General features: G+C 43.6%; 1 protein-coding gene across 3 annotated transcripts; it reads left to right on the top strand.

Moving 5' to 3' along the window:
* The first annotated feature begins 5,049 nt into the window (after positions 1-5,049).
* LOC306699460 (adhesion G-protein coupled receptor G5-like) lies at positions 5,050-23,891 on the top strand. Of its 3 annotated transcripts, none has more exons than XM_079164084.1 (15): positions 5,050-5,406; positions 13,388-13,460; positions 15,008-15,273; positions 15,439-15,625; positions 15,809-15,854; positions 16,101-16,197; positions 17,411-17,533; positions 17,759-17,875; positions 19,185-19,227; positions 19,352-19,458; positions 19,618-19,733; positions 19,824-20,083; positions 20,168-20,267; positions 20,474-20,748; positions 22,568-23,891. In XM_079164084.1, the coding sequence occupies exons 2-15, from the start codon at positions 13,397-13,399 to the stop codon at positions 22,693-22,695; spliced, it is 1,929 nt and encodes a 642-aa protein (XP_079020210.1). In that variant the 5' UTR covers positions 5,050-5,406; positions 13,388-13,396; the 3' UTR covers positions 22,696-23,891. The 3 variants fall into 3 exon arrangements, with proteins under 3 accessions (XP_079020210.1, XP_079020208.1, XP_079020209.1); XM_079164082.1 differs by having other exon boundaries at positions 19,821-20,083; XM_079164083.1 differs by lacking the exon at positions 5,050-5,406 and adding an exon at positions 12,361-12,426 and having other exon boundaries at positions 19,821-20,083.
* The last annotated feature ends 524 nt before the right edge of the window (positions 23,892-24,415 follow it).

Below are 24,415 nucleotides of genomic sequence, written 5' to 3'. Positions count from 1 at the left end.
ACAAAATACTGGTGCCAGAAAATGTAACAAAATACATGTATTTTGTATTTAAAATAAAGGAAATACTTTTTTCTGGATTTTCTGTTTTCTCACAATTTGGTATAGCAGAGCATTCAGGTTTGGGCTATATAATGTACACAAAGCTCTGGTGAACCCCACAAAAAGGAAGAACAGTCACGGAATGTCAATCTAACTAAGCAACTGATAAGTTAACTTGCTAAACACTGGCTATGCGCTAGCCTAGACAGCATGCGAGCGTCATTAGCATGTTAGCATTGATCGCTAGCATGTTAGCATCGATCGCTAGCTTGATATTATAACCATCACCATGTATATACAATAGGCTATGTAGCCAGACCCAGACATGAATTATACATCAACCTAGTTGACATCTGTCACACTCAGATACAATATTTACCTTGACAGACAATCTGTTGAACTTGAAGATCTGAAGACTGAACTCGTGAACTGTTTTTTGATTCGTGGAGAAAGTATTTTGAGTATTTTAAATACAAAATTACTCCACTCTAAAGTATTTTGTTACAAATTACGTTAGATTTTTAATCGGCCCTATCAAATACAAATTACAAAATACTCAAAAGTAATTGAAATACATATTTCAAATACAAGTAATAGAAATACTGCCCATCTCTGGTTACACTGAATTAATCATGGACCGATGTGAATTGTTGCTACTAATCTGTAAAATGCACTTAAACACAAAACTACCAGGATGGATGGCTGAACAGGTGGAGAGCTGATTTAAACCCCTGTAAAGCTGTTGTTTTCATGGGGAATGCTGGCCTTTCGCCTTTATGACCGTGCTGTAAAGTCATTTAAAGTGTGGAGGGTGTAGCCCGGAGATCCCAAAAAGCCCTGACTATTGTTGGTGAATTTAGAGGTGCTAAAATACGAGATTGGGAGAATTTCTATTGCTTCTCTAAGGCTCTACATGGCGACGGTTGAGCCGTCAGTCTTTACCTGATGGGGAACCAGAGGGTGGGTGCTGTCGGTTGGGACGGTGTTTTCAGTAGTAGCCTCCATATGAGAGTAGTGGCCATGAGCTAGCCAGTGGGGCAGCTCAACAAAGCAAGGAGAAGCTCAGATAAACACACACACACACAGAGGGAGAGCGACTTCGTCTGCTCAGGTAGACTAAGCGTATCCTCATATAACAGTTCATATGATGTACTACGGAAAGTTACTCTTCATTTGTTGTGCGTTACATGGATACGGTCTTTTCAAATTAGATTTCCACAAGAAACTCAGTATAGATAAGGCAACAAAACCACTTAGTTAGGTTTAGGAATAGATCGTTGCTTGGGGTAAATAACCACTGAAGTGTCGTTACTGAAGTACGCAAGTTACGTGACAAAAACGTCAACGATGACTTCTTGTCTATATGTCCTCGTTCAAGATTATGTGGATAACATACGAAAAAATGACATTTATGACTGCTATGGATGCTGGATGAGACCGGCCTGCTCCAACATATCTTTACCATCGCGAAAAACACAGGCATATCATGTGTTTGACAATGTCTTCCGTAAGAATGAAACTGAGAAATTTGGGTTGAAAACATATTACAGGTTAAAGTTATGTTATTATGGGTTAAGGTCAACGTTAAGACTTTATTCTTAAAGTCCTTAAAGCATGTAGCAAAGTGTGTTGTAGTTGCCAGTGTTGGTCCTTACAAGTGCAGTAACACCAGCGTGTTTCCCAGTACACAATATATCATGGTTATCTTGGGCAGTGTTTCACTCTGAGAAGGTGTGTGCGTCCCTTCACAGTGCGGCTTATTTGCACTGCAACACAAATAAACACACACTCACAGACAGAAGACTGCTTTTACAAGCATGTGATATTTGTCCGAAAATAATAGAGACATTTGCTCTTGGGTATTATCCTTCAGTGGTTGCCGGTGGGAAAGCATAATTACAGGATGTTAGACCAGCTAAGTGACTGAATCACCAAGTGCTTTGTTTTATATCCTGTCAGGCCCCCACACCTGTCACATGATAGGACAGTCAGAGTTTCTAGTGCCCATATTTGGAGCTTTTTGACAGCAGATAACATTGCACACTGCAGGGTCCAATATATGCACGTATAGGACATTATTCGCTGCTGACAAGCATGCACAGACATCTTATGCTCTGCTGCACCGTACCCTGTTAACGGCAGGCCTAATAGTTCATCTACTAACCTAGTCATCTATGACCGCAGTCACCCACAATGTCTCCTAGGCTTTTTTACATGCAGATGGTTGATAAGATAATGGTCATGCTGCTGTTTTTTTGTTTGCTTTTTTTACTGTCATCAAGCTGTCTTTCACTCTCACTCTTTCTGTCTGTATGTGTGTGTGTGTGCGTGTGTGTGTGTGCGTGTGTGTGTGACGCCAAGCACACCACTCAACACGGAGACAGAGGGCCCTTTATTAGCCAAGCCCACGCAATTCAACTGACAAATCCTGCTCCAGACAAACACACACACACACACACACACACACACACACACACACACACACACACACACACACACACACACACTCGCACAGACCCACGCATACTCTCAACCACTCACGTAGACAGTTGAACAGAAAAGAGGAGCCAGGTGCTGCTAGCCCTCCCCTCCCTTCCTCTCTTCACCTCTCTTCACCTCCTCTCTTACCAAACTACAGAAGAAGATACAAGCCTAAACCGAAGAGTTTTAAGTTTTTAGTGGGAAATGTGCTTTAAATTGTCAGGTGAGCATGAACAATGACATTGAGACATCTGGGGTTTAAACATTAACCTGCTTTTTAACACCTGCAGGTGCGTCACGGATACCTTTGTGCAAGGCAGAATACAAATACAAGTCAAAGTCCAGTTCATTCAGACTTCATTTTGTGGGGCTTTAGCGCGGAAACACCACACGCTTTACATGAAGCAATAAAAGAGCCACACAGCAGAAAGTGGAAGAAATCCCACAAAGGGCTTTTGCACATGCACGAAACACACATGCATAGGTCTCACAAAAAGAAAAAGGTCCGTGCCTTGGTGTCTGGTTCACTTCAGGAGGCTAAGAAGACTTAGTTGGCTCATATCAGAAATGTATTGTGGCAGCAGAGCCATAATGTCAACTGTAATGGAAGAATGTGTTTGTGATTAGATCTATTTGTAGCAAAGCACATGACAAGTTGTCATTCTATAGGAACAGGAAATGCCATGCACCATGTGCAGTGTTTAAGCGGTCCCAGTGATGCTCTTAATAGTGTGTTTGGGATTCTTTTTTTTGTTTTCATGAAAGGAAGCAATAACCTTTGATGACGCTGATAGACCGTTTCCATTCTCTATTCAAACACATCTCACGGAGACTTTTGCTGTTCATGCTCTGCTTTACATCTGACTACTTAAAACTGTTGTGGGGGTTTCACACTTCCCCCAAAGGGGCTTTATATTTTCCAGTCAATGCTTTTTTTTCCAGAAGCAAGACATTTTTTTGCGCTCGTTTTCGGTTCAAAGCCGACGAAGCTGCGGTTTGTGGTCACATTTGAAACCTGTCAGAGGGCCAGCTGCCGGTGGCATTGAAGCAGTGTAGCTCTAACACTATATCTGACATCAATGTCACAGAAAAAAATGAAATAGGCTGTTACATCATGCACACTCCCCCCAGGTGGGGACGGAGTGCCTACCTCAAGTGAAGGAGTTTAAGTATCTCGGGGTCTTGTTCACGAGTGAGGGTAAGATGGAGCGGGAGATCGACAGGCGGATCGGTGCGGCTGCAGCAGTAAAGCAGGCGCTGCACCGGACCGTCTTGGTGAAGAGAGAGCTGAGCCGGAAGGCAAAGCTCTCAATTTACTGGTCGGTCTACGTTCCTACCCTCACCTATGGTCACAAACTCTGGGTCGTGACCGAAAGGACAAGGTCGCGGGTACAAGCGGCCGAAATGAGTTTCCTCCGTAGGGTGGCCGGGCTCAGCCTTAGAGATAGGGTAAGGAGCTCGGACATCAGGAGGGAACTTGGAGTCGAGCCGCTACTCCTTCGCATCGAAAGGAGTCAGCTGAGGTGGTTCGGGCATCTGATTAGGATGCCTCCTGGACGCCTCCCACTGGAGGTTTTCCGGGCACGTCCAACTGGGAGGAGACCCCGGGGAAGACCCAGAACACGCTGGAGGGATTATATCTCCCAGCTGGCCTGGGAACGCCTCGGGATCCCCCAGTATGAGCTGGAAAATGTTGCGGGCGAGAGGGAAGTCTGGGTCAGCCTGCTTGGCCTGCTGCCACCGCGACCCGACCCCGGATAAGCGGAGGAAAATGGATGGATGGATCATGCACACTGTTAAGGCTTTTGGAGATAACCAAATGTTCCACTGTGATAACTCCTAAAGTGTCCAGGCACCTATGGAGTACTTATTTTGGAATGTGCAACATCCTAACTTGAGCTCTAACATAATCCAAGGCCTCAACGGAACGAGCCGAACCACAATGAACATCATGCATTTTTAGGGGGCTTATAGAAGGTGAAGGGCTATGGGCCAATAACTTAAATGGTTATGTCTTCAATCAACAAATACTGCTATATAATGCTGAGGTGTCTACCTTTAGGATTGAGAGTGGCTTTGGAAAGTGAACTGGCTCATTGTACTCTCCCTTCTGCAGCCCCCTCCTCTGTGCTCCCAGATCCATGTCACTCCGCCTGGCCTCCCATCTCACACCTTGTTACTCGACAGCAGTCAAGTGAGACATAGACAACAGAAGATAACTGGGAAATGTCTTTGCCTTCAAAATAAAAGCGAACTATTTGTCATTAAAAAAACAAAACAAAGGAGTGATTAGCCAAATTCAATTGGCCTGATAATGTAGGTGTTAGAGAATAGGGTACACCTTGGCTAAACAAGGTGCTGCTATGTGAGCAGAGTATCACACAGGCCACACTGTGATCATTATATTACGCATTGTGAAAATCATGGCCGGAAACGACTTCCATTCTGGCTGCCTTGACCGTAGCTCCGGTCTCTCGCACCTCAGTCGCGCTGACAGTCCGTCCGCGAGCACAAGCTCTGTGTGACGACGTAGTGAAAGCTTCAGCGGCGTCTGTTCTTTGGACTTTACGTTTTGTATGAATATCTTCAGCCGTCTCGAGCGCGTTGAAGACGTGAGAAATAACCCGGGGAACAGCAAGTGCACACGAATTAAGTTTTTCTTTCTTTCTCTCTGGTCCACCTTTTGTGCGGTTGACTGAATTAGAGCGTCCATCCCCGGCTGTCACCGCGGCGTGTAGCGTGAAGGCTGCTTCCCCCCCTTTCGTACTGGGTCCACTTTGTGTGGAGCAGTGGGTGGAAGTTTTACCTGCAGGCGTTGGACATCAGAAAGTAGTGTAGTCGACAGGAGGAGAGAAAGCTCCGCTGCTGACGGGAAAAGTCCTCAAGGTAAGGCTACACACCCCAAGGAACAACACTAACGTTACATTTCATTTGAAACAAGCGAGGCTATACAACATATACATTCAGCATGTCTGATATTCACTAGCACTCCACCACTTAAATGAAGTTATTGTATTATGTTTATCATGATAGATATAGAAACAGATAGACAGACAGATAGCAGATTTCTACATTGGAATTATTATATTTTGTATTGTATATTTGAATATATATATTTATTCATAAATTAAAAAAAAGAAGATATATATATATATATATATATATATACACCCCCACTGGTATGGTTTTGATTAGCATGTACATTTTTCTATTGATTAGCTATATGATTAATAATAAAAAAAAGCATTGTTGTTCGTGCTAAATCGCACATCCAATAGGTCTTATTTATTTGGACATGTTTTTATTTATTTTGTAATGTTTCGGGACTGGGGTCATGAAGGTCTCCTTGTCATTATTTACAGTAACGGGTTGTACCAGGTGTTGTGTATTCTTTTCCCTTATGAAGAGTTGATGTTCGGGTTCATGGTGACAAACGGACGTCAGAGAGGCTCTACCTCGCTCTTCTTACAGCTTGCGGTTTCCTGACTGCCTCGGTGCACAATCAAATGACTTCACTCAGTGAGAAAAAGAACCATAGTGTGAATAACCTGGACGTGTGAACATCTGTAAACCCTGCAGATCAGATGAGCACCGAAAGTGAACAAATGACAATCGTGGAGGGATTTTTTTTCTTTGCGCCCCGTCCCTTGAAATGCAAATATTGCATAGGGTGTGTGACTCATTGCAGAAAACCCTTCTCCTTTGTGCTGACTTCATTTTTCATAATGAGGAAAAGAAAGCCCCTGATGGCAGACTAAACCCAGTGACCCACACCTAAGGCCACGCTTGGGGGTGAATTAGGCCCTAATAACATGCTGGCTGTTGTCTGTGCATGTGTGTGTTGTTTTATTGATTTATTCATAGCCCCAAAGGACATATCTGCAGCATTCCACCTGCTCCTCCAATTTCCTCACAGAGGACGGCAGGATACAGATAAAATGTATGCGTATACACACTCGTGCAGACGTGCACGCTGCATCACTATGGTGCTCTCACAAAGAATGCAAGGTCCCAACACAAATGTAGCCTGGGGAACATTCCACATCAGCCACATCACATCCAGTCTTCAAGATGACGGTGACGATTTTTATTGTAGTTAGTTGGCTGCATTCTGATATGAACGCTTGCAGTTAGATGTCACAAGTCTCCCTTTCAGAAGCTTCCACGGTAGCTGCTCAGTGTGTGACCACCACTTTCACTTGCAGGTCCTGAAGTGGGACGACTACGTGCTTTAAACCACACGTAGAACGGCAGACACAGAATGCCAGTTGCTTCTTGCATTGTGCCTCAGGAAAACAAACGCAAATCTTATCTCGTAACCATGTTGGCAGCAGCAGCGGTCAACAGTGTAGCACAGTGCAGTGTTCTCACAGCAGCGGCTTTGGCAAGACGACAAATGAGGTCAGTGTGTTTCTTCAGAAGAAAAAGTGAGAAGAGACTTTATTTATAGATAGATATATTCTGCTTCCCTGTCATCTTGGCAGTATTGTCCAGAGAGTTGGAGCTGTTTGTGTATAGTGTGTGTCTTGTCTTTTAACCAGTGGCTTAAACAGCCTCCGAAGCAGCCAGTGATCTTTGACCCTTATTCACGCTCACTGTCACTCTGAGGCCGGACAACAAAGAGCAGCTTTTGTTCCTTGAATTACTCTTCCATGCGCATTCTTTGCTCCCTCACTCTGCTGCTTGCAGAGGAGTGGGACCAATGCGAACCGCAACACTTGCAGGACAAAATCCAAACGACAAATTCAGTCTACTGTAAACGCGGGTGCAAGATAATCTATGTAAACTCGTACTTGAGTCGGGATTTCTTAACTGAACTAAGAAAAACTGCTGTGCAAACGACAACTGAGACACGATAAGCACTAACAAAACGGACTATATGTCATTCAGGTGAGCAGTCAGCAGCAGACATGAAAAGCAGAAAACGTGACACTCCGACGTCTTTCAGAACGGCAGGAAGTGGTGTTTTCAAGGTAGACTACTGTACTGAAAACACCAGATCTGAGGTGCAGCTGTATCTTGAAAGCCAAATCAGCCTTTTGATAGAATCCACTGTCAAATCTGACCATCATCTCTTAATTATCTTGATTTAGCGGAATTAGTGGCTTCACATTAGAAGTTGTGCGACATGCTAGCAGCTCTGTGAGGCTGGAATTTCACACAGCACGCTAATATCAGCAAGCTAACACGCTCAGAATGATGATGCTAACACGCTAATGTTTAGCTGGTATCATGTCTACAATGTTTACCATCTTGGTTTAGTGTATGACAGTGTCTACTAACATGCTAACAAGTACTAAACTCAAAAGATAGTTTTCTGGGGGGGGGGGGTCATAAACCACTGGAGCTATTCAAATTTTGATTTGAGTTAATTGGAGCACTTTAGTTGCCTAAAAATGTTGTTTGGTTGTACTTCGCTCCACCCTCTCGTGACATTTCGGGTTGCAAAAAAACAAGATGACGACGGCCAAAATGGCGAACTCGAGGCTTCAAAACTGCAGTCAACAAACCAACGGGTGACGTCAGATGACTACGACCACTTCTTATGTACAGTCTGTGGGTGGTGACCAAAGTCATGTCATGGCAGCCCATCCAGTGGTTGTTGAGACATTCACCGAAAAACAGAAATATTAACAAAGTGTGTAAAGATCATCCTCTCAAGATCTCATGGATCTTTGTTTGTGGCAATACATCATACGTGCAGTAGTTGTGGCTAAATGTGAAGACAAAAACTCTCCATCTCCATAAAATGGCTCAGGCATTACTCAGAGGAGCGTGTCACCGCTGTCTGCTGTCTGTGGCACACATTGTTTTGGCTGCCGTTCCACTTTGCGTGAAGCCAAGCTGTGAGTCAGATGTGTGATGCAGCGATGTGGAGGACGACACATGGGTCATGTTTACTGGAAATCACAAAGTGACAAACTGGGAGGTCGTGGGTTTTACGGTGGCCCGTCTCGTTCACTCATGCGTGGGTTGCTGGAGGTTATGCGAGCATTCACGCATCAACACGCGCCAGGGCTCTATAACTTCCTGTACGTGCGGAGGAGTAACGAGTGCAGTGAGGGAGCAAGTTTCGGTAGTTTGTGCTTTGTACTGAAAAATGAGAACACACACACACATGCGCATGAGAGCTGGGAAGTGAAAGAAAAGGGGAAATTCTTGACGCCTGGGCGCCTTGCAGGGACAATAGAGAGGGTGTGGGGGTAGAGAGAGAGGTAGTTTACACGTTGAGAGAGGGAGATTATAGGTGGCTTGAGCTGGAAGTAAAGTTGTGTTTTCAAGCCCCATACAAAGGATCTGACACTTTTTTAAATGTTAAATGCACATACATACACGCTATGTCGTGGTAACACTTTTTACATGTTGAGCACACGTGCACACACACACAGACGGGTTTGTGTTGGTGGCAGAACTGAGCCCATCACTGTGTTTTCCCACTTGTAGTCTGCTGCCTGCTGCCTGTGGTCGGGGCCACTCCGGGCACTTCCCTCAGTGCAGTTGTGTTTCATCATTGTAACGTGCGGGATCTGGTGGAGGCTGGGGTGAGTCACCAGCGTGATGCTGAGCGAGTGCTCGAGAGTCTTGTTTTTGAGCAATGGGTCATCACTTAAAACCCAAACCCTGTGTGCTCCTGGGGCTGGTCTGAACTGAATCAGCCAACGTGGACATTGTTTCAAGTGTGTGTAGCTGTCACCAAACGTAGTTTAACATCATTTCTGTTTGCTTTATGAAAACATCTTATTTTACATTCTCTGTCATTCGATCTTCTGTCGGAGGAACTAGGTAAGGTAGGAACTGTGGTAGAAAGAAAATAGTTCCTACATGAAACTGCTCACAGCAGGGTCTGCTGTCTTGAGTAACTGGGTCATGATTTCTGGAAAGAGACATTGTTGTTGACTTTTTTAAATGTATTTTTATTTATTTTTTGCGCTCTGAGCACCATAAGTCGAGTGCCATCTATTGGAGATGATAGAAGATATCTCCAAAACTAGGCAACTCACACCAATGAAAAGAAAACAGCTGACATGGAAGTTTCATGCTCAGATCTTATCACTCCCTCCAGGAAATACACGACACCTTTAGTTCTTTTATCAGTTGTGCCACCTGACAATATCAGTAATCACAGGAAATATGCAGAAAATTTGCATTTTTATTTCAAATACAACAACATTTTTTAGTCAACAGTCTCTTTAAGCTTTAAGTAAAAGTAGTAAATATTTCATAGTAATCATGTTTAACACATAACTGGAATAGAATCACAGTCGCTTCCTCCCGGGCTGCTGCAGCTTCTACCTCATCGTAGCAGCGTTCTGCACACACACACACACACACACACACACCTACACACACACACACACACACACACACACACACACACAGGACCTGCTGTCTGCTCCCTGGGTCCTGATCATTCTGCTTTACTTGACAGTGGCGTCCTTAATAGTTAAACAATATTCATTAATATCATGAAAATAGTTTTGAAAGTGTAGAATATCGTTAACTTAACACTGTTGAACTTTTGATAATGTTAGAGCTTTCAATATAATATCACAAAGTGACATTCTTTGCAGTTGCTCCACCTGACATTTGCAACTTATTTCAAATTAAACAGGCATCTACTAGGACACCAGCATTAGCTTTTGTTCCTGCTAACAACTTCATACATATACATTTTAAACAGAATAAAGACATTTATGATAAAATAACATGTTTCTAGTTTTACATTGGTTGTACCGCCCGACATGGAAAGTGAACCGCTCTACCTATAAGTTGAAAGTAGCTGTTTTTATCAATATTCAAAAGAGATATAAAAACATTTTCACTCGGCTATAAAGGTCAGTTGAGGTCCTCTTGATGATGCAATATCCTGTTTACTGTTTTGCACTTTAATTTCATAATAAAAGTCCCATCTTTACAGTGGTGTCACCCTGACATTTGAGAACATTCAAATTGCTGGACAAAAGTTGTTAAATGATTGCAACAACTTAAAACTATTGGTATTTGTATTTATTATCATTTAAATACTTTTTTTAATAGTTTTCTTAGTCTGTTCATCTGCTAGCACAGGTGCACCGCCTGACATTTTCAGGGTTTGAGGTGCCAAAACATCAAATAATATATATTATTTGATTGTACTGAAAATGTATCAAAACTGGATAGGTTTTATAGAATGAAATGATATATGTCATGAATTGATACAATTATTTTTAAAGGAAATAGTGGACTCGGGACACAAAAATATGCACGTCATGTCATTGACTCATAAACAAGCATACTAAACAATGGCATACATGATTTTGATGGCAGTTAAAGATCTCGTGATGGATGATCTGAGTCATGAATTTGACAAGTCAGCTCTGAAATCACTCAATCGACTGTCAAATGTTTATTATTATATCGCAAAATATGTGTTGATATTGCAAAATGAGAGCACGCTTTGACAGCCCACCTGTGCATGATGGGTAGGTTTGTGAAGGGCTATGTGGGCCATGGTGCAACCACAGCATGTTTCTGCATGCCCTAGCATAGTAGACCGCCACCACGTCTGGAGGCCGCTTGGCTGCGTGTACTCTTTTGGTCATTGAGAGCCGGTCGGGTCCGAACCAGTTCTGAGCTGTGGCCTCTATTCTGAGAATATTAAATATATAGTAAATATACACCATTGTTTTCTTTTTTTTACTGGACTTTCTGAGCAGCTGAGGCATTACAATGTGTGTGTATATTAGTTCCATCATAAAGCTACGTGAAGTCCCACTTAAACGCCTTTCTTTTTCAGAGGTTGCAGTTCCACACAATCTCCGCATGTTTTAACTGAAGTGAAAGTAATCTTTGTCTTTTCATATTGATTTCATTCAGCCTTCGCTGTTTTTGTGCTGGTTGAATTTGCATATTTGATGAAGAACACCAGTTAGACCTGGTTAAAGCTAGCCTCACCGGGACCAGGGCTAGTGCTGCATTCCAGACAACTCGGAACTCAAACATTTCTGACCCCGTACTAAGAAGTACAAGTACAATGGACCGCCACTCAAAGTGTGGAGGGTGCACTGCTGAGAGTTCAATCACGTGGACACTTGCCAAAGAGTTCATTCCCGGTCCGCCGTGGTTTTGTTTACGTTTGTCGTGGTGCACCTGGAGCTCTTGGGAGGTCGGAAGCTGGAAATTTGAACTGTGAAAATTCCGACCTCAGGCTCGTCTGGAACGCAGCATCGGCCCGCTCTGTACATTTTTAATATTTCTGCACCTTCTGCTCCCAAACTTCTGTCCACAGAACAAACCATTCCAGCAAAACTCAAAAACTCCCGTTTTGCAGTAGAAAGCTCAGAATACAAGTCTGTTTGTACAGTGTCAGGCTTTGCAGTAACTCTGAGCCCAGCAGTCCCATCGTGAGACATTTTGCATGCGTGGAGTTTCCAGACAGCTTGTTGAAAGATTGCTTTTTTTCAGAGCCATTAGTGAGATAGAACACTATACCAGCTAAAGGTTGGCATGTCACTGCTGACTCTGAAGCAACATGTGAAGCTGCTCCTTCAATTAGTTTGATTACAGTGAACAGTCAATACCAGTGAATGACGCTGTTTAAATATAAAACGTATATATATCTGTGAGCGTCCGTTAACGTGTTGAAGTGTTCCGTTGTAGCTCGTTGCTCTGTGTTGCTCAATATCCTTTTTGTGTTTGTTTATGAGTCTGTTTCTGAGTGTCCAAGGCTCTCAGGTCCTTCTCGAGTATCAGGTGTGTGTTTCAGAGTACATCGTTATAAATAGACCCCCCCCCCCCCTCCCCCCCCCCCCCCAGGCTTTGCAGCTTGATGTTTCTCTCTGTATCTTTTTGTCTGTCTTTTCTTCCGTTGCTGTTCCTTTCTGCTGTGTCTACGGTTCCAACAGTTTCCCGTCTTGTGATGTTGAGGTCAGGACAACCACAACCTTCAAAATCTGCCTCTGCATCGCTACACCACTCTGCACAGTAACGCCACAGCGTTTGCTGTTTGCCTTGTTTGAAATTGTGAGGTGTGACTGCGGCTGAATGATAAGTGGGTTGTGATACGCAGGCACCTAGTAAACCTGGAAAGTGTGTGCAGCGGCAGCCACTGGGAATGAGTCGGCATGTCTGGTAGAAACTGAAAATGACTGAAATGTTTGCGTGTGGTCCATTGACACACATCTGTGTGGTAACGCTCACATGATTCAAGTCTGATCTTTTTTCAGGGCAATTTGTATTGTCTTCTCTTTTTATCCAATAATGTCACATCTGTGTATTCATGTTGAAAGTGAAACAGGCAACATCATCCACGTTTCTTTTTTTACTTGGTGTGTGTGTGTGTGTGTGTGTGTGTGTGTGTGTGTGTGTGTGTGTGTGTGTGTGTGTGTGTGTGTGTGTGTGTGTGTGTGTGTGTGTGTGTGTGTGTGTGTGTGTGTGTGTGTGTGTGTGTGTGTGTGTGTGTGTGTGTGTGTGTGTGTTAAAGGGGAAGACTGTTTCCATTGATAACAGCACAGAATGGTCCCTGTGTGTATTTTGAGCAGCAACTCATTTGTATTCATTGATAAGAGAGTGTAGATAACAAAGCGTCTGGGTAAGAATAGTATCATTAAAAACACGGTGTCATGTTAACCTGTGCTGCCTCTAGATAGGGCCTTTTGTTTTATGTCGGATGTGTGTTTGCTCGTAGAAATAACGTGAGAGATCAGTGTGTGTTGTGCTTTTTACACTTATAACATAATGTCGTTCCCACACACACTTCACCAGCAGCAGGTTTCAGTGGTTGGGGTTTTACGTCTGCTGGCTGGCTCTCCCTGCCCATGCAGAGAGGAGCTACAGACGTGTTCCTCTTTTACAACTGCATTTCTCTCTCTTTGTTTCCCAACGGCAGTCGTTACCGATGGAGCCCCGGCTGAGAGATAACCTGGGGGGGGTGTTCGTCTTCATCATCCTCCTCTCTACAGGTAAGATAACCACACCGGGACAAAAAGAAGCCCACTTTCATCTGAAGTGGCTCTATTGGCCTGCTGTTCGTTATGTTGTCGAGATAATCAAGTCAAGACGATCAAACACGGCGCATGATAAGGACTTCAAACAGACACCGCACGTTTCCTCTGTGGAGGAGATGCTCTCGCACCGTTGTTGAGCTTTCGTCACGTACATTTGCTGTTGAACAAAACACAGCAACTTTAAACTGCTATAACTCTGTATTATGTACATATTGTATAAGTAACAGTAGAACATATATTTGTCATCAAACAGTGTGATTAATGACCTAATTGCTATAGTGTGTTAAATTAATATTTCACAAGTGTAGCATTACTGGCAAAGTGCCTCCTAAAACCATATGAAAATATTCTGCCGACACAGGAAAAGTTCCACTTGCTGCTAATGCAGTTTCAGGTGTAGTGACACAACTGTGTGGGCTCCACAGGGTCAGTGAGACGTTGAGGTTGTGAAATGAATTACATCTGTTGTTGTCTCTCTTTGTAAACCTGTGGTAAAAAACCCAACTCTGCCAGAGTGCAGACTGAAGCAGAGCCACACAGATGCATGCACACATATTTCAGTTGAATTCTGCACTTGTAATTTAAATGTGTATGCGCATACAGTGCCTCGCGGTGGCGGTTTTGGCATTTTGGTAACTCGCTGCATGCCACCATGAGAAGACGATGTAACCTTGGTGATGAGGAACTCTTATTGACCAATATTAGAGCCCATAGAAATATTTAAAGATGATTAAAAGATGCAGATTTCCTTTATTTTTAGAAAAATATGTTCAGTGTGTGTAATATTTTAACACTTGCGCCTCACTCGGGACATGTTTGGCCTTTGAATTTTAAATTGTTCAATCATTTTGGCTGTGTTAATGCATATGGCCTACGTATTGGCATGATTTTATTTTGTACCTCAGCTCCTATAATAAGTCCATAATAAACTGTGTCGACAGAATACTGACCCTCCTTAAGGACTAACCACATGTATTGATCCCTCAGCCACTATAGTGTAGAAGCATGCATTCTGTTATATCAGGCTTTCATTCTCGAGCTTTGCATTTGTAGTTTTTACTATTTTTCACCAGATTTAGCCATTTTCTCATGTTTGCCCTATGGGGCAAATACATGCGTTTTCCCCTCGGGGCATTGCTGCTGTATTATGTGTTTGATGCAATGCTTCAAAATCAATGTTGTTGCTCATTACTACATACCCTACATACCCTCGACTGTGATAGAAATCTAGCATTAAGTATGAAATAAGGAAATGTTTGTGATCTTTTTCACCGTGACATTATGTAAACAAACTGTAAACCAACTGGCATTTAAAGGGTTATAATTCTGAAAATGAATGAATCATTGGTAATTATGAACAGGACTGAAGCATCATATTCTGGCAGTATTCTGACACAGACATGTTTGTCCTCTTAGGACGTCAGAGCAACTTTCTTAAGGGTTGAAACCAAACACCAAGCCACCTTTTGTCAGTGTGTGCCTACACATTTTGTCTCCTTCAGGTTCAAGTGAAAATGACACGGACTTGGACTTTTGTGGGACTTGGCGCCATGGGAGGGGCGCCCTGAGCCTGAACGTCAGCCTCTCCACGGGCTGCAGTGAGATCTCCATCTCAGCAGGTCAGAGCTCTCTGTCCATCGACGGGCAGATCACAGCTCGCTGCCGGCGCTCTGAAGTGATTCCCCTCAAGCAGCTCGGCCTCGACTCCGAGGAGGAAACTCCATTCTGTCTGTACTGGGAGCCACTGCTGGACCAGTTGAAGCTGCAGGTAAAAGGAGCCCAAATGAGGATGTGTTGAGTTTTCAAGCAGTTAGAAAGCTAATATAACCCAGGTCATTTTTTAAAGAAGACGTGTTTCCCGCCTTTTCAAAGCTGGCTCCATGTGAGAGGACGGCAAGGACTCATCAGTTGTATTTCTTCTCTCGCTGTTCAGGTCGGAGGGAAGAACCTCACTCTGTGCTGGCCCACCAGCCTGCAGGGCTCCTGCTGCACCGACCTGTCTCATGGTGCCAACACACCCGAGGCACACTACGGCATCATCAATGGAATGGTCAAAAAGGATTTAATCACGGCCACTATAATGACAGCCTACAAGTTCAGCGGAGGTTCCATCGACTGCAGTAAGGGAGAACAAATGTGATCTTCAGTACATCTGTAAATGGAATGTATTCAGCAGGATGAAGGGTTCCACGTTGATTGTTAAGATATCCTTTTGTTCAGACTCAAAACTTCATTCAAGCCAAACTCAATGAAAAGAAGAAGTTTAATGTGTCGTACTCAAACTGTGTTGTTGTTTTTTGCAGAAGCATTATGTGATCAAGAGAACCAGGGATCCACCCAAGTCAGCATGTAATTTCCTCTCTCTCTTTTTTGTTTTTATCATCGCATCCTTTTTCACATGACTTTGTCTTAATTGCTGAGTCTGCTGCATGTAATCACGCTTTATGTAATCCAGGGAACTTTGACTCCAAACAGGAAGCTAAAGTTAATACCATGTTAGGGTGGGGGGGGTTACAAAAATAACCATGCTTCGTTTTAAAACCTTCTGAAGCTACCATTTGCATCATGGTGGTGTGTGTTGATGTGTGTGTGCAGAGAGTCCTCGGCTGTAGGGAATATGGAGCATCCGTGTGCTCGCAGCTCTGAGGTGGACATGAAGGAGGATTTCAGAGGCTACAACATCACGGCACCTGTGAGGATAACACACACACACACACACACACACACACACACACACAAAAGAAATAAAGTTTGCTCAGACTCAAAGTTCATCCTTTTTAACAACAGCCGAGAAAACAATCTCACCGCGGGGCCTATTTAGTAACATCATCATATTGACATATAAACTTCTGTTTCTGGGGTCAAGAATAAACTTTGACACGCGCTAACCTTCGCCGCAGCCTACACAGGCCACATCAGCAAGATCGTGACCATACCTGTTCCCTCTTCGTTGCCTTTTAGCTGCGTAGTTGAAAATGAAGCACATTTCCTCTGCGACACAAACAGAAACTGTAATACACGCATACATTGTATGTGTGCTCTTGTGCATGTTTAGCTGGAAACATAGCAGATGCAATGTATAATAATTATAGGGAATCCTAACACTGATTATTTCTAAGTAAGGGACTTGACATCTTTTCATGTAGCTGGTTTTGTTTAAGGAAGTAAAAGATAGCAATAGCTGCTACAAAGATGAAGTAAAAAGTGAAAATGTCTTCTTTGGTGGGAGCAAAGAGAACATTCGTGGTCAGTGATGGACAGTTTTGTGTCCTAGTTCACATTCAGAGTAATTTAGTGATTAAAAAATGAACTCGGTCTATTTCCCCTCCGGGTGGACAGAGTGTCTCTGCTCCACAGTGTGACGCAGCTCGACTGAGGAGGCTGTGTTTGTCCACGTCCATTCTCTTTAATCAGGCGCTCACTTTATAGCAGGTGTTTAATCCGGTGAATGAGTAGCTGCGTTAACGTTTTCATTGGAGTCCAGGATGGTGGTGATTTAGTGGAGGAAATAGGTGAGAGGTGAACCACATGAAAGCGAACGATGGCAGCGTTTTACTGACAAGTACAGGACGGATTTTGAAAGGTGACATTTTGCCTTAAAATAGGGCCATGTGTGTGTAAGCACCCAGCAATCCACATGCAGATCCACCACAGTAATTACAACCGTGTGACAGCATGGGACAGAGCAGCAGGGCGGTTCAACAACACGTGAAAATCACTTTACTTTGACATTGTTCCTACGTGTATTTAATGGCATGATGTGCCGAGTGATGAGCCGGTTTATGGACGGTGGGTTTCCAGTTCTCTTTTCATGCGTTGACTTGAGAGTGAATTGACACAAACCCTGGTATGCCGTCTCTAACTGTGCAGTGGTCCTCTCTCTCTCTGTTTATTGTGGGATATAGGCCACTAAAGGTGTACCCGCAGAGTCCAGTACCACCGTCCACCTCCCCCACACTCTGAAGCAAGCGGCGAAAAAGTCCAGCAAAGTCGTCTGCACTTTCTTCAAAAACAACTCCCTGTTCCAGGTAAGGATCCGTTTGACCTCAGTCAACACGGGCAGCTGAGAAGAGATGATGCCAGCCTGGCTTCACGGCACACGTGCCGAGACTTTGAGATAATACAGCAATTCTACTGACTGAAATGCTTTAGTTCTTCTGTATTATATCAGCGGACAGGTAAAGATGTGTGTGTGTGTGTGTGTGTGTGTGTGTGTGTGTGTGTGTGTGTGTGTGTGTGTGTGTGTGTTCCAGGAGGGTCACAAGGGGGTCAGGATTCTTGACGATGTGGTGGAAATCACCATAGAGAACGAGGTCATCGCTAACCTGTCTGAGCCAATCAGGATTGGCTTTCACCATGATGTCATACCTGTAAGCTTGTGTGCTTTCTGTGCCTTCATTTTGTCTGTGACAGTGTGATCTACATTTTACAAATCCATGCTTTCAAATTGTATCGTTAGATCGATTTTAAAGATCCGGTACTGGAATCTGGTGAAATATACAATTAAATTCAATTAATTTTGTAGAGCCCAAAATCACAAATTTGCCTCAGAGGGCTTTACAATCTGTACACAAGCAACATCCTCTGTCCCAGGACCCTCACATCAGGACAGGAAAAACTCCCCCAAAAACCTTAATGGGGGGGAACCTTAGAGAGAGCAACAGAGGATCTCTCTATCAGGCTGAACAGAAGTGTGATAGAAAGCAAAAAAACAAGCAAGCATCTGATGCTACATTAAATGAACTAATATTTGTATATTTATATTTAAATAATGTAAATATTTTGGTGGTCCACGTCTTTTTCACGAAACTCCTCAAATGTGGGTTTGCTGCGGAGGCTCTTTTTTAGAAAAACAAGACGGTTTCAGCTCCGCGATGTCTTAGAGCTGTCTACCTCATGAGCACAGAGAACACATAGAAACCACTTGAAGGTTGTGCTGTTTATACGCTTACGACGGTCTGTTACTTCCTCTCTGCACACACGCACATAAAACCACCGTTTATGCCTGATGTGCAAATGTTATTTCACTGTGACTTAAACGATCTGTGGTGATGTGTAGACACGCAGGGGGCCCGATCCTGCACGTAGTACTTAAAGTTACAGTCTCGATTTAATACGGATGACTCTATATGACCTACAAAAGTCAACTCCACCATCAGTGAGAAGATTGTCTATTTCTATACAGTTAGTGTTAGCGGTGCCACCCGGTCGCATTCCCCGCAAAATCAGATGTAATTATGCAGTTTCACCAGAAAGTACTTCAGCTCAGACTCCAGCGGAGACCAGCCCACCGTGGACCGACCCAGATCCGGCTTTGCTGCCTGCCTTTGACCTGCAGGAGGAGAGCTCCGGCGGGAGGAGGAGAGCTCAGCGGCAGCGTCTCCTCCTCTGGCCAGGAGCAAAGGCCGTGTTGCTGGGCCTGCTGGAGGGAAGGGAGGGAGAACCAGAACCAATACTGCCTGTAGCAGACTGTCGGACCCTGCTGCAGTTAAATGAGAGCTTTTCTAAAGGGACACTACCGCTTTAAACCTGCAAAATCAACACAAAATCAATCCAGTCAAAGGCTGCAGTGGTGATTTACCTGAAAGTACCTGAAATGTTGTTACTATGAATACAAACGTACATCATCTGAATGGGAAGTGATTACAGCTCATAACTTTTCCTCCTTTTTTATTTCAGAAACTGCATTCAAGGAAATGTGTATCATGGGACACCAGGAAAGGTTGGAACCCTTTAAGAAAATACTGTATATTCATCCAACATATATCTGTACTTCCCTGTATATTTTGCTGTTACTCCCATAGATGGTAATTAAGCACGTTTAAATCTGTATTTTCTCTGTGCAGATCCGTTGCAGGTCAATTGGTTGGACGATGGATGCGAGACGCAGCAGAAAGGAGCGAAACACACAGAGTGCCTCTGTAACCATCTGACTTACTTCAGTGTGCTGGTGGTGAGACACTCTGCTATTGTATTACACCAGAAACTGAGAAACGAATGTACTGAGCGTTAGGAACATGAATGACCCAGAGAAGTCGACATCGATGCATGATTTCACACACGTTTTATGGGAACAGAAACAGTTGTGTTTTCGTGCTCTTGTTTGTTGCAGCAAATGGAGCCTCACCCAGTGCGCCACCTCCTGGCCCTGACCGCCATTACATCTCTGGGCTGTGCTGTGTCTGTGTTCAGCTGTGTCGCTCTCATCGTTTACCTCTGCAAGAAGAGGTAATACTACTTTTACATAATGCAGTTTATCAAAATGGTTAAGTACAATTAAGTAACCTACTCCTTTCCGTTCCACTCTCCCTGTAGCAGGCGATCTAATGAGCAGTCCATACCCATCCACCTGGGCTTGGCTGTGTCTCTCGGCCTCCTCAACCTGCTCTTCTTCTTCACCGGGGTCCTGGCCAACGTGGGAGGGGAGGGTGTGTGCGTCTGGGTGGGGGCGGGCCTCCACTACACCCTGCTCAGCTCCTTCACCTGGATGGGCGTAGAGGTTTTCCACACCTTCTGGTTGGTCTACATGGTTTTCAGCCCCTCCCCGAAGCCCTATGTGTGGAACCTGGTCGGCTTCGGTGAGCGTAATGAAGTAATACTCATTCATGGCACATTACGGTAAACGTGATATTAATATGTGACCTGTGAACATCCCGTTGCAGCTCTCCCTGCCGTGCCTATAATCATCCTGGCTGCAGTAGGTGACATTTATGGACTGAGAGAGGTGTTGCCAAGCGATGACGTCTCCAATCCTTATCTGATGTAAGCAAGCTTTATTGAGACAAAGATATTTGCTGTGAAGAAACTGGATAGTGACAAAAAAAGAAATGCAGTAAATTCACCCTATGATTTGGCAGCAGCAATCAGCAGGAATACAAATGAATTGAATATGTCATGATGGCGTGTTATTCGTCCTCTCTGGGGTTGTGTTTGCTTTTTCTCTCTCTGAGTGCATTTGATGTTTCCAGGTGCTGGATGAAAAACACCCACAAGGCCTTGCTGGCCCACTATTTCACCAACATGACAGTCCTGGCCATCCTGGTGTCCTCGGGCGTCGTGATGCTCTTCCTGGTCTACAGGCAGATCCGCACCAGGGACGAATGGAGGCAGAACCGCGTGGCTTTTCTCAGCATCTGGGGCCTCAGCTGCCTCTTCGGGACGTCTTGGGGTCTGACCTTCCTGGACTTTGGACCCCTCTCCGACGTCGTGCTCTTCCTCTCCTGCATCCTCAACTCTTTTCAAGGTCCGTGCTTGAGGTGCACTGTGCCAGTTAGTCGGTCCAGATTGCTCTTGGGCTTGGCTCTTGCTTCTTTGTATTTTTTTTCTCATTTACAAGAGATCATGCCACAGAACTACAGGACAGAGAGTTGCATTTTCATCAGACTTTAAATGGCATTAATGATCCAAAGGGGAGTAAAAAAGACTTGAAATAAGTCACAAGCTACATATTTGTGTAATTGTATCATCATCTTATCATTACCACCTTCACAGAACTATATATAGTCAGGGTATGTTCATGTTGGCTCAGAGATTGTATCTGGAGCCAGCGGTCCATTGTATCAGTGTGGGAATGAGACAATGGCTGTGGTTCCTCAAGGCCTCCTGTTACTGGAGCCTATCAGAAGGAAAGCTGCTTCCCCTCTCATGCAGGCTGCTTGTTTCTGATTCCAGTCCAGAGGCTCAACTTATTAACCCCATTTTTGCTGCACATTGGTAGTTCAGTGAGAGAATGTTCTAACTGGCCAACACGATAGTTGTAGATTTAACAGTTGTTCCATTTGAGTTGTATAGAATGTGGTATAATGTGGGTGGTGTAATGTGAGCTAACCTTCGACACAAACACATTCCACTAAGCATGTAAAGAAATCCTTCATTTGGGGAAATCTATTTATTTTCTTTCTTGCTGAGTTAGATGAGAAGATCGGTGCCGCTCTCAGGTGCTTGTGGTAAATACGAACCTGCAGCCAGGAGCCAGTTAGCTTAGCTTAGCATAAAGAAACAACAGTTTATTTATATTTTCACAGATACAGTGATTAGACATCAAGTTCTCTCTTTCATGAAAAAAAACCCATAAAAATGTAATAATGCCAGCTTCCACATGCATTGATGTAGTCCCACAGAAACAGACATCATTTATGTACATCTCTAAAAGTGAAAAGGGGCAGCTGTAGCTCGGTGGTTCGATTCCCGGTCCATGACGAAGCGTTGTTGGGCAAGACCAGGCGGCAACCTCCAGTTCTGAAAAGTGGAGCCAATGTGGAAGGTTCTCAAACCAGTATTCTGTCTGCTGACCAGCAGGGGGCGACTCCTCTGGTTGTATAGAAGTCTATGAGAAAATGACTCTACTTCTCTCTTGATTTATGACTACCTTCTGATTGACAGGTCACTACCAGATCCGTCTCTATGTTACTCCTCTACGCTAAACCATCGTCAGGCGATAGCCGTTAATTCCCAGATTGCATTTCGGCCAATGAGTTGCAACTCTTTTGTTCTCCACACAAACATCATCATCAGATTGGTCAATACCACTTGTCTTACAAATGGAAACCAGAACGGTTCCCATACCCAAATCCTATGCATATGAACAGAGAATCTGTTAAAGAGCATATAGATACAGTACACTCTTAACAATAATCCATTTTGTCACGTAATTTGTCTCATAATAAGTCTGGTAAATCTGCTTCTATTAACAGCAAAAAATGGAGTCACTGAAAAACTAAAATGTAGCCGAAATGCTCACAGTCTTGAAAATGTGAGGATCCACATTCCAACAAAGGGCAGATAAAACAAGCGACCATATCCTACAGAGTCTATTTATTTTGACAGAAAAACTTTCAACCTCAGATTAGTTTTGAAAACCGATGAAGTTGGCTCCTCCCATTGTAAGATTGTTTGTCTCGCTTTAAGTTAGGCTGCAGTCACATCCAATAATAAATCTCTATCTGAGACCTGCCTTCACATTTGACTGTGTCTCCACCGCCCACTTATTGCACACGTGATCCTGAAAAAGTGAAACAAAGGGGTGACTGAACCGTGCTGCTCTTTTTGCTCTGCTCTCCCAGGTTTCTTCCTGATGCTGCGGTTCTACATGCTGGACTGGATGCGGAAACAGGCCGGTGGCTCCGCTCTGGGCAGCACCAGCACGGGGTCGACCAGGCAACACATGCTGCAGGCCCAGGAGAAGAGTTAGATGGACTGTGTGGTGGCACATCAACGCTGCTTGCACTGAAGCTTTTTATGTAAAAACAAACAAATGCAGTCTTCTTATTAAGGTAGATGAGCAAACGGAGACGAACTGTGCGCTGTAGATCTGCTGTCTTCAGCTGGAATCCTGTCGTCGTGTGTGTGGTGGTAGCTGAGAGCGAGCTCTCCATCCTCCACCTCTCATTCCTCTGGTCGCTAAACGCAGGCACACCTGACTGGAGCACCAGCTCATCCAGTTCAATGGACTCGTCAGTCTTCTCTCATCAGATGTTGGATTCATTTTGTGATGACTGTTTGTTTAATCAGAGCTATAGATTGCACACGGGTGGAGGTTAGCTAAATGTAATCAGCTGGAATGTATTTGAATCAACGGCATCCACTCAGCAGCCAAACCGGTTTAAAAGAGAAAACACAAACTTGATTACTTGGTTCTTGTTCTCTGGGTCAGTGGCGAAGAGATGAGACCATCACTCAGGAAATACAGGCCAGAAGCCTTTACTCGTAGAATAGACTGGGTCGCATTTATTTGAGATTCTAAATTGTAAACTGGATACAAAGTTAAGCTTTAAATCCAGACAGGGAAACGTGGGGATGTTGAATGATTACAGGTTACTGTGCTGTCATTTCCATTTTATTGTCTGTAAAGAAAATATATATATATATATATATATATATATATATATATATATATATTGAAGCTCTCCTTGAACCTTAGATAAGCTTTTTATTTTTTTTATTTGTACTTGTACTTTTCTTTAGCACTTTAGATTTTGTTTTTTGTTTTAATATGCATAATAGATGAGATTTCATATACAGTACGTGTGCGCATTGTGTAATAGCTGAATGTTTTATAATAATAGATGACTCCAGGATCACTCCAGTTGTTATTACTCCAGGCCATATTCAGACCTTCAGTCAAAAATAATTACCAGAAAGAAATCATACTTTTCAGGTCTTCATCTTCAAAATGGACCAAATAAGAGTTCATTTAAACGATCTGGCTGGAAGAATGTGGTCTGATTTTAAATCTAAATTTCATCTTCATGTATATGTCATTCTGGTGAATATTTCATGTGAGTTTTTAGATACTGTGATATTTGCACTTTTTTTTAGATTTTCTGAAGTGGCATGTTATGTCTCTCAAATGATTGTGTATAGATGCTTTTTATTGTGTGGATGTATATAGAGAATGAATAAAACATCTTTTAGTTCAAATGAATGTGTGTTTGTCTGAAACGTGAAAGTGCACCAGTGCAAAGTCAGCATTTCAGAGGCTCTCTGTTTTCCTGCTCCTTATCTTCGCCCTGTAGCGTTTCCTCCCTGGAGGTTTTGAGATTTATTGCTCTCTTTACAAACATGCTGCTTGCTTTGCTATGAGAAATGGAAATGGTTTTCATTCTCGGAGATAGTGATACTGAGTGTTGGAAGAAGCAGACTCAACGACCAGAAAAGCTTTAAAACCACTTTTCTCACAGCAGACATGGCAGGCCAGAGTGTGGTAACGATGACCTCGAACCAGACCCAGAAACAAGGGAGATCTCCACAAAGTGGCGAATCCGCCACCAATAGGACCAGAGAAGCATCTGCACTCTTTTCTACGACTGTTTGTCTGCACCACAGATAATCATTATTGGTATTTCTTCTATTGGTTTGTTGATATGTCACCTAACCTGGAATCCTGCACATTTGCTCTCCTTACATCAAGG

This window comes from Pholis gunnellus, assembly GCF_910591455.1.
Source record: "Pholis gunnellus genome assembly, chromosome: 1".
NCBI classification, from domain to species: domain Eukaryota; kingdom Metazoa; phylum Chordata; class Actinopteri; order Perciformes; family Pholidae; genus Pholis; species Pholis gunnellus.
This window is presented reverse-complemented; position numbering and strand designations above follow the sequence as displayed.

Excerpts from the sequence above, each read along its gene's own strand:
- LOC306699460 (XM_079164082.1), top strand. The coding sequence starts at position 13,397 with ATGGAGCCCCGGCTGAGAGATAACCTGGGGGGGGTGTTCGTCTTCATC. Across the intron at positions 15,626-15,808 it reads CGGAGGTTCCATCGACTGCA|AAGCATTATGTGATCAAGAG; the intron begins GTAAGGGAGAAC and ends TGTTTTTTGCAG. Across the intron at positions 17,534-17,758 it reads AAAACAACTCCCTGTTCCAG|GAGGGTCACAAGGGGGTCAG; the intron begins GTAAGGATCCGT and ends TGTGTGTTCCAG.